Below are 10,594 nucleotides of genomic sequence, written 5' to 3' on the forward strand. Positions count from 1 at the left end.
GTATAGTTTTCAGGGTTTTTATTAGTTTTTAGCGTTATTTTGTTATCGTTTTTATCGTTAACTCTGTTTTCCTGGGTCTTTTCACGTGTGTTATGAATAAATCGTCTTTTTTTCTGTACCGGTACTAGTTTTATTTTGTTGTATTTATCTGCGACACCTTAAAAGCTGGTCCGTGAAAATATTGTCAGGCATAAACCGGTCTGTGGCGCAAAAAAGGTTGGGGACTGCTGCTGTAACAGACTGGCGACCTGTCCAGGGCGTACCCCACCTCTTGCACTAAGACAGCTGGGATAGACTCCAGCCCCCCCGAAATGGAATTAATGGATGGAGAGAAACAGTTAAAAATTCCTGCTTCATTCTGTTGGCACATTAGAGTGGATTTTATATCAATCACATCACAAAAAACGGCAGTAATATCATCAAGTGAACTAATCCATAATTTTGTGTTTTGTTTTGGTTTTTTTTTAATTAATTTACATTAAAACAGGAAAATCTGCACACATGTGGAGAGAGTCTGCACCAGCAGTGAAGCACACAAAAACAAGACATGCACACTAACTTACTGTTTTCATATTTGCTATCATCGTGTTAATATACAAATTTCCCACAGGTGTGAATGTGACAGTGAATGGTTGTCCTGTTAAAAATTCCTGCTTCAATCTGTTGGCACATTAGAGTGGATTTTATATAAGTCATATCACAAAAAACGGCAATAATATAAACTCAAATCACATCAATTTTATTTATATAGCACTTTTAAAAACAACAACTGTTGACCAAATTACTGTACAATAGAATGATTGGGTAAAACTTAAAAGGAAAGTAAAATCAAGGATAAGAAAATAATAAGAATAAAATAATGGCAGACTCATACCGACTTAAAAGCCAAGGAGTAAAAATGGGTCTTTAGACGAGTTTTAAAAGGATCCAGTGTTGGAAAGGCCCTGATATGTAAAGGCAGTTTATTCCACAGTTTTGGAGCAGTCACAGTAAAAGCCCGATCTGCTCTGTATTTTAATCTAGACCTAGGGACAACTAGAAGCATCTGGTCCCCAGACCTCTAAGCTCTCACCAGAGTATACAAATTTAGAAGATCAGAAAGATATATAGGAGCTAATCCATGCAATGTTTTAAAAACAAGTGTCAAGATCTTAAAATTAATTCGAAAACTAACTGGCAGCCAGTGTAGCAAGGCAGATATAGGGGATATGTGCTCTTGCTTGCGCGTGACAGTCAGGAGCCTTGCCGCAGCATTTTGAACCAGCTGTAGTCGGCCAATGGATGACGAAGTGACGCCAGAGTAGAGGCTGTTGCAGAAGTCGAGGTGAGATGAAATAAAGGCATGGATTGCTTTCTCAATGTCTCTGAAACAGAAAATTGTCTTCACCTTTGCAAGTAGGTGGAGGTGAAAGAAGCTAGTCTTGATCACATTATTTATCTGTTTATCGAATGTTAAATTACTAGTGTGTTATGAATGTTAAATTACAGTGTGTGAATGTGTGTGTGAATGGGTGGATGACTGGTTGTGTAAAGCGCTTTGGGGTCCTTAGGGACTAGTAAAGCGCTATACAAATACAGGCCATTTACCATTTACTATCAAAAATCACACCTAAATTTCTCGCAAAAGATTTTTTGATAGTTTTCTAAGGGGCCAAGGTCGTAATGGTCACTAGGGCCGAAGACAATGATCTAAGTTTTCTGTTCATTTAAACTGAGAAAATTTATCATCAAGTGAACTAATCCATAATTTGTGTTCTGTAGTTTTTAACGAATTAATTAACATTAAAACAGGAAAATCTGTACACATGTGGAGAGAGTCTGCACTAGCAGTGAAGCACACAAAAACAAGACATGCACACTAACTTACTGTTTTCATATTTGCTATCATCATGTTATTATACATGATATATTAATGTAATATCAATGTTGTGTTAATATATTAACAGACGTTTAAAGGATAGCTAAGGATATAATTAAATGTTTGTTAAGTGATTGTGACGGTGGATGTTAAAGGGTAGAGGATATGCAGGATGAGCTCCAGGGAGGATGCAGTCTAAATGCAGACATGTCGGGACTATCAGCAGCAGATAAGCGGTACAACTTCACTTTTCCTAAAATGGATTCTAACAGCCAAAGGTCCTGTATCTGCCCTCATGGTGCATTCACTTGATTAGACAGATTTAGTTCAGCTGTCATCTCCTAATTTGGTCCACAGGGAGTCTTTATAAATATCACCTGCTGTGAGGAGACTGCAGTTCTCCATCAGCTTCAGCAGGAAAACTCTCTCACTTAGTTTGTTCTCTCCTCTGACTGCCAACGTTCTCCACCGTAAAGCATGGGCGACTCTCTGATGGCCGAGTTTGGGAAGGCTGCTCCTTACCTGAGGAAGTCTGAGAAGGAGCGTCTGGAGGCTCAGACCAGACCCTTTGACATCAAGACTGAATGTTTTGTAGTCGACACTAAAGAAGAATATGTCAAAGGAAAAATCCTGAGCAAGGACGGAGGGATGGTAACGGTCCAGAAGGAAGATGAAACAACGGTGACAGTGAAGGAATCTGACACTCACCCCCAGAACCCACCCAAGTTCGATAAAATCGAAGACATGGCAATGTTTACATTCCTCCACGAGCCCGCCGTGCTGTTTAACCTCAAAGAGCGTTACGCAGCCTGGATGATCTATACCTACTCCGGGCTCTTCTGCGTCACTGTCAACCCCTACAAGTGGCTTCCTGTTTACGATGCTGAAGTGGTGGCTGCCTACAGGGGGAAGAAGAGGAGCGAGGCCCCTCCTCACATCTTTTCCATTTCTGATAATGCGTACCAGTACATGCTGACAGACCGGGAGAACCAGTCTGTCCTAATCACTGGAGAATCTGGAGCAGGAAAGACTGTGAACACCAAGAGAGTCATTCAGTACTTTGCCAGCATCGCTGCAGTTGGTGGTGCAAGCAAAAAAGACAGCAGCAAGGGGACTCTGGAGGATCAAATCATCCAGGCAAACCCGGCACTGGAGGCCTTTGGCAATGCCAAAACGTTGAGAAACGACAACTCGTCGCGTTTTGGAAAATTTATCCGAATCCACTTTGGCACGAGTGGTAAGCTGTCATCTGCTGACATAGAGACGTATCTGCTGGAGAAGTCACGAGTTACCTTTCAGCTAAAGGCCGAAAGGAATTACCACATATTTTACCAGATCCTGTCCAATCAGAAGCCAGAGTTGTTGGACATGCTGTTGATCACCAACAACCCATATGACTACTCCTACATCTCCCAAGGAGAGGTAACAGTTGCTTCCATCAACGACTCGGAGGAACTGATAGCCACCGATGGTGCCTTTGATGTTCTTGGCTTCACTCCAGAGGAGAAAATGAGTGTCTACAAACTAACTGGTGCCATTATGCACTACGGCAACATGAAGTTCAAACAGAAGCAGCGTGAGGAGCAGGCTGAACCTGATGGAACTGAGGCTGCTGATAAATCAGCTTACCTGATGGGGCTCAACTCTGCTGATCTCATCAAAGGGCTTTGCCACCCCCGAGTTAAGGTAGGAAATGAATATGTCACCAAAGGGCAGAGTGTGGACCAGGTTTACTATGCCATTGGTGCTCTGGCTAAGTCAGTGTATGAGAAGATGTTCAATTGGATGGTGGTGAGAATAAACCAATCACTGGACACCAAACAGCATCGTCAGTACTTCATAGGAGTGCTGGACATCGCCGGGTTTGAGATCTTTGATTTCAACACCTTTGAGCAGCTGTGCATCAACTTTACCAACGAGAAACTGCAACAGTTTTTCAACCATCACATGTTCATCTTGGAGCAAGAAGAGTACAAAAAAGAAGGAATCGAATGGGAGTTCATTGACTTTGGCATGGACCTCCAGGCCTGCATAGACTTGATTGAGAAACCTCTGGGGATCCTGTCCATTCTGGAGGAAGAATGCATGTTTCCCAAAGCTAGCGACCAGACCTTCAAGGCCAAGCTCTATGACAACCATCTGGGCAAGAACAAGATGTTTGAGAAGCCACGGCCAGCAAAGGGGAAAGCAGAGGCCCATTTCGCCCTTGTTCACTATGCCGGGACAGTGGACTACAATATTGCTGGCTGGCTGGTCAAAAACAAAGACCCCCTAAATGAGACAGTGGTTGGTCTATATCAGAAATCCTCTCTGAAGCTTCTCAGTCTTCTGTTTTCAAACTATGCAGGAGCTGATGGAGGAGACAAGGGAAGTGGAAAAGGAGCCAAGAAGAAAGGCTCCTCCTTTCAGACGGTGTCTGCACTTCACAGAGAAAACCTGAACAAGCTGATGACAAACCTGAAGACCACTCATCCACACTTTGTCCGCTGTCTGATTCCTAATGAGAGGAAAATTCCAGGAGTCATGGACAACTGCCTCGTGATGCACCAGCTGCGCTGTAATGGGGTCCTGGAAGGCATCCGGATTTGTAGGAAAGGTTTCCCAAACAGGGTGCTCTATGGAGACTTCAAACAGAGGTACAGGATCTTGAATGCATCCGCCATCCCAGAGGGTCAGTTCATAGACTGCAAGAAAAGTACTGAAAAGCTGTTAGGATCGCTGGACATTGACCACACTCAGTATAAGTTTGGTCACACAAAAGTCTTCTTTAAAGCCGGCCTGCTGGGTACACTGGAGGAGATGCGAGATGAGCAACTCTCTCGAATCATCACCAGGATCCAGGCCAATGCCCGAGGGCTCCTCATGAGGAAGGAGTTTATTAAGCTTGTGGAACGTAGAGATGCCCTAATGGTCATTCAGTGGAACCTTCGGTCTTTCCTTGGGGTGAAAAACTGGCCCTGGATGAAGCTCTTCTTCAAGATCAAACCCCTGCTGAAGAGTGCAGAGTCTGAGAAGGAAATGGCCAACATGAAGGATGAATTCAACAAGCTAAAGGAAACTCTGGTGAAATCAGAGGCAAGACGAAAAGAACTGGAGGAGAAAATAGTGACTCTCCTCCAAGAGAAGAATGATCTGACCCTGCAGATTCAGTCTGAACAGGACACCCTAACAGATGCTGAGGAACGCTGTGAACAGCTGATCAAGAGTAAGATTCAACTGGAGGCAAAGCTAAAAGAAATGACAGAAAGACTGGAGGATGAAGAGGAGCTGAACGCTGATCTGACAGCAAAGAAACGCAAGCTTGAAGATGAATGTTCAGAGCTGAAGAAGGACATCGATGACCTGGAGCTAACGTTAGCTAAGGTGGAAAAAGAGAAACATGCTACAGAGAATAAGGTGAAAAACCTGATGGAGGAGATGGCTTCACAGGATGAGAACATCACAAAGCTAACCAAAGAGAAGAGGGCGCTGCAGGAGGCTCACCAGCAAACTCTGGATGACCTGCAGAGTGAAGAAGACAAAGCTAACACTTTGACCAAAGCTAAAGCTAAGCTGGAGCAACAAGTGGATGATCTCGAGGGATCGCTGGAGCAAGAGAAGAAAGTCAGGATGGACCTGGAGCGCTCAAAGAGGAAGCTCGAGGGAGACCTGAAACTGATCCAGGAGAACTTGATGGACTTGGAGAATGACAAGCAGCAGCTGGAGGAAAAACTCAAGAAGAAAGACTTTGAGGTCACCCAAATAACTTCAAGACTAGAAGATGAGCAGATTGCATCAGTTCAGCTCCAGAAGAAGCTCAAAGAAAGCCAGGCAAGAATTGAGGAGGTGGAGGAAGAGCTGGATGCTGAGCGAGCAGCCCGGGCCAAGGTGGAGAAACAGCGTTCTGATCTTTCCCGTGAGCTTGAGGACATCAGTGAACGTCTAGAGGAAGCTGGAGGAGCCACATCAGCTCAGGTGGAGCTGAATAAAAAGAGAGAAGCGGAGTTTCAGAAGCTGCGTAGAGAGCTGGAGGAATCAACCCTCCAACATGAGGCCACCGCTGCCACCCTGAGGAAGAAACATGCTGACACCGTCGCTGAACTGGGAGAACAGATTGATAACCTTCAGCGTGTGAAGCAAAAACTGGAGAAGGAAAAGAGTGAGCTGAAGCTAGAGCTCGATGATTTGTGCTCAAACATGGAAAATGTAGTAAAGACAAAGGCAAACTTTGAGAAAATGTGCCGAACGATGGAAGACAACATGAATGAGTACAAGAGCAAATGTGAGGAGGCTCAAAGGACCATCAATGACCTGACAACCCAGAGGGCCAAGCTCCTCACTGAAAATGGTGAGCTTGGCCGGCAGCTGGAGGAGAAGGATTGTCTGATATCACAGCTTACTCGAGGGAAGAACTCGTACAACCAGCAGATGGAAGATCTGCGCAGACAGCTGGAGGAAGAACTAAAGGCAAAGAACGCTCTCGCCCATGCTGTTCAGTCTGCTCGTCATGACTGTGATCTGCTCCGAGAACAATTTGAGGAAGAGCAGGAAGCCAAGGCTGAACTGCAGAGAGCTCTGTCTAAATCCAACACTGAAATCTCTACATGGAGGACCAAATATGAAACGGACGGCATCCAGAGAACTGAGGAGCTGGAAGAAGCAAAAAAGAAGCTTGTTCAGAGACTGCAAGAGGCAGAGGAGGCCATTGAGGCTGTGAACGCAAAGTGTTCCTCCCTTGAGAAAACCAAACACCGCCTCCAAAATGAGATTGAAGACCTCATGCTGGACCTTGAGAGATCTAATGCGGCATCCGCAGCACTGGACAAAAAACAAAGAACCTTTGACAAAGTCTTGGCAGAGTGGAAGCAAAAATATGAGGAGTCGCAGTGTGAGTTAGAGGCATCTCAGAAGGAGGCTCGATCTCTGAGCACTGAGCTCTTCAAACTCAGGAATGCCTATGAAGAATGCCTGGATCAATTTGAGACAATGAAGAGAGAGAATAAAAATCTCCAAGAAGAAATCTCAGACCTCACTGACCAGCTGGGAGAAGGTGGCCGCAGTGCCCATGAACTAGAGAAGATCAGGAAGCAACTTGAACAAGAAAAGGTTGAGCTACAGTCGGCGCTGGAGGAAGCTGAAGGTTCCCTGGAGCACGAAGAGAGCAAGATCCTCAGAGCACAACTGGAGTTTAACCAAGTGAAGGCTGACATGGAGCGCAAGCTGGTCGAGAAGGACGAGGAAATGGACCAGGCCAAGAGGAACTACCAGCGTATGGTGGAATCACTCCAGTCCTCTCTGGAGTCCGAAACCAGGAGCCGAAATGAAGCCATGAGAGTCAAGAAGAAGATGGAGGGCGACCTCAATGAGATGGAGATTCAGCTGAGCCAAGCTAACAGGCAGGCAGCTGAAGCCCAGAAACAGGTGAAGACCCTCCAGGCGTTCCTGAAAGACACTCAGCTGCAACTAGATGATACCCAGCACGGCAACGATGACCTAAAAGAAAACATTGCTCTGCTTGAACGCCGAAACAACCTCATCCAGGCTGAACTGGAGGAAGTGAGAGCCGCACTCGAGCAGACCGAGAGAAGTCGGAAACTGGCCGAACAGGAGCTGACCGAGGCAACGGAGCGAATGCAACTCCTACACTCCCAAAACACCAGCCTGATCAACCAGAAGAAGAAGCATGAAGCAGACCTCCTACACCTGCAGTGTGAAGTGGAGGAAGCCATACAGGAGAACCGCAATGCTGAGGAGAAGGCAAAGAAGGCGATCACAGATGCAGCCATGATGGCTGAGGAGCTAAAGAAGGAGCAGGACACCAGTGCCCATCTGGAGCGCATGAAGAAGAACATGGAGCAGACCATCAAAGACCTGCAGCACCGTCTGGATGAGGCTGAGCAGATCGCCATGAAGGGCGGCAAGAAGCAGCTCCAGAAACTGGAGGTTCGCATCAAAGAGCTGGAGAATGAGCTGGAGGCAGAGCAGAAGAGGGGAGCCGAGTCCATCAAGGGAGTTCGCAAGTACGAGCGCCGCATCAAAGAGCTCACCTACCAGACCGAGGAGGACCGCAAGAACATGGCCCGCCTCCAGGACCTGGTGGACAAGCTGCAGCTGAAGACCAAGTCCTACAAGAGAGCGGGTGAGGAGGCAGAGGAGGCGGCCAACCTCAACATGGCAAAACTACGCAAGCTGCAGCACGAGCTGGAGGAGGCAGAGGAGCGGGCCGACATTGCCGAGTCGCAGGTGAACAAGCTGAGGGCAAAGACTAGGGATGGATCGTCTAAAAAGGGCCTGGATGAGTGAGGAACAGGAACAGGAAGTGCACATCGCAGGTGAGAAGAGTCAGTGACATAGTCAGAGCTCTGTAAACAATACGGTCTATCAGGTTTAATGGAACCCTAATAAATAATGTCTAAATAATGTTTATGCATTTTAATTGAACATTTACAAACAGAAAGAACAAGATAATAAGATCATAAATAATGTTTAATAGCACTACAGACCTAAGAACCTAATCCGTTTTAAATTCATTACCACAGCTATTGTAAAGTTAAACCACAACACTTTAGCAATTTTCAAACTTTCCATCAGTTTGAGTTGAATAGTTTCTGCTGATGAGAAGTTCTTCACACTAATGTGTTATGAATCATTCCTGCTGTGTTTTTGTTTCTGTCTTTTACATTGTGTTTATTATTTTAGAACATCTGATCTATTAAATATATATACACAGCATTAAAACACATGACATTAATGCTGTTTTACTCATGAGTGTGTATAAATCCTCATCTGTGGCCTTAACAGCACAGATTTATTTCTGTATTTTTTTCATGTTTATGTCATTAATGTTTGAATCTGTTTCCTCCCACAGATGTTCCTGAAGCTGAAGCTGAAACCGTCACCTCCCTAATCAGTAATTAGTATTTGATGTATTGATTATTCTGCTGATCATGAGTTCTCTGAAGCTTTTCATTCACTTGATGTTTAAGGATGTTTAGTATGTTTATGCTCACTCCAGTAAAACACATCTAGCATCACAGAGACTGAAATAAATCAAGTTCTGCTTCCATATTGTTGTTTTAAATTTGGTATACCTGCAGCTGAGGATTTTAAACCAATACTTGGGTTAATTGATTGTTTCAGGTTCGTACTCTTCTCTGATTCACAGTTTTGAAATGATTTTCAGAAACTCAGATTTTCCTGTTTCAGCAGTTTTCAGTCAAATCTTTGGGAGAGATCTCTTTGCTTTGATTCTTTCTCTGCTGAACTTTGTTTGTTTGCTTTACTGCATTTCTTTGAATGCTGAAGTGTTGATGTTATTAATGTGAACATCAATAAAGTCCCAGCTGATCCCTGAAAACTGATTTCTGATTTCAAATCACGTGACATCGATAAAACTGAACTTTTAACTGATGATGTTTGAAATGTGAATCAATCTAAAAGCTTGTGTGTGTGTGGATGCGTGTATACCATGTTTAGATATCTTATGGGGACCAAATGCCCATCCCCAGAAGTTTGAAGGCATGTTTGAGGCTCAAAATATGGTTTTAGTGTCAGGGTTACAGTTAGGTTATGGTTAGGTTTAGGCATTCATTTTAGGCTACATCCACACTAGCCTGAATAGATTTGAAAACGGCGTTTTCATCTGAAAACGCTCCGCGTCCACCCTTGCGTTTTCAGTTGTTTTCAAAGAGTTGCACGTCCACACTAAAACGGCCGAAAACGCTGACGTTGCAGCGTGAAACGCAAGACAACTCGACCTGCGTCATTTCCCTCTGCCGTTTACTTACATACTTGCTCTTTTCCTTGGGGAAAACGCCGTCTCAGTGTGGACGGGAGGCCAAATAGGAGAGAAAACGATGCGTTTTCAAACAAAAATGCAGTAGTGTGGACGTAGCCTTAGATGGTTAGGGTAAGCGCTTAGGAAAAGGGTTATGTCAACTAGATCTTCCCACAGGATATGAAAACAAGTGTGTGTGTTTGTATGTGTGTGAAAAACAATTTTTATATATATATATATATATATATATATATATTAGGGGTGCAACGATATTCGTATCGTATTGAACCGTTCGATACAGTGCTTTCGGTTCGGTACGCATATGTATCGAACAATATATATTTTTTAATTTATTTTATCAACTTTCCTTCTGACGATGCTGTCTGTGTTGAGCGCTCAGTGAATCTGCGTTTGACTACTCCGCCTAGGCTGCACTGTCGAGCACAGATCCACTGAGCTCCACCCACATGCATTCAATCAAGCTAGCGAGACAGAAGCTAAGCTTATTGCAACATGGCAACTGCCTCAGTGCCTCCTGAAGTCGAACCTCCTCCACCGTCATTGAAATCTGGCGTTTGGAACTTTTTTGGCTTTCGTGTGAAGTATCACCCTGATGGTAAGCGCGTTGTGGACAAAACTACAACAGTATGTCGGATGTGCCACGCCATGGTTAATTACATCGGTGGGAACACAACAAATATGAATGCACATTTACGCCGACATCACCCTAGTGCAAAGACGAGTGAAGGCAGACCAAAACAACAACAAACACACATGCTACAAACTTTGTCGGAGTCATTTAGACAGCCGTTAGCGCATGATTCTAAGAGGGCAAAAGAAATCGACAGGGCAATTGCTACTTTTATTGCTGTCGACATGCGACCCTTTTCTGTTGTAGAAAACACCGGGTTTCGGGAAATGCTGAGAGTACTTGAGCCCCGTTACAGTATTCCTTTACGAACCCATTTCACCGATATCGC

The 10,594-nt window shown here is 44.5% G+C and overlaps 1 protein-coding gene across 1 annotated transcript; it reads left to right on the forward strand.

Moving 5' to 3' along the window:
* The first annotated feature begins 2,248 nt into the window (after window positions 1-2,248).
* LOC308396901 (myosin-6-like) lies at window positions 2,249-9,208 on the forward strand. The gene is made up of 2 exons (XM_080882531.1): window positions 2,249-8,169; window positions 8,706-9,208. Exon 1 carries the CDS (start codon window positions 2,336-2,338, stop codon window positions 8,138-8,140), a length of 5,805 nt encoding a protein of 1,934 aa, XP_080738657.1. The 5' UTR covers window positions 2,249-2,335; the 3' UTR covers window positions 8,141-8,169; window positions 8,706-9,208.
* Window positions 9,209-10,594: the final 1,386 nt, after the last annotated feature.

Source organism: Rhamphochromis sp. 'chilingali' (genome assembly GCF_963969265.1).
Source record: "Rhamphochromis sp. 'chilingali' genome assembly, chromosome: 5".
Taxonomy (NCBI): Eukaryota; Metazoa; Chordata; class Actinopteri; order Cichliformes; family Cichlidae; genus Rhamphochromis; species Rhamphochromis sp. 'chilingali'.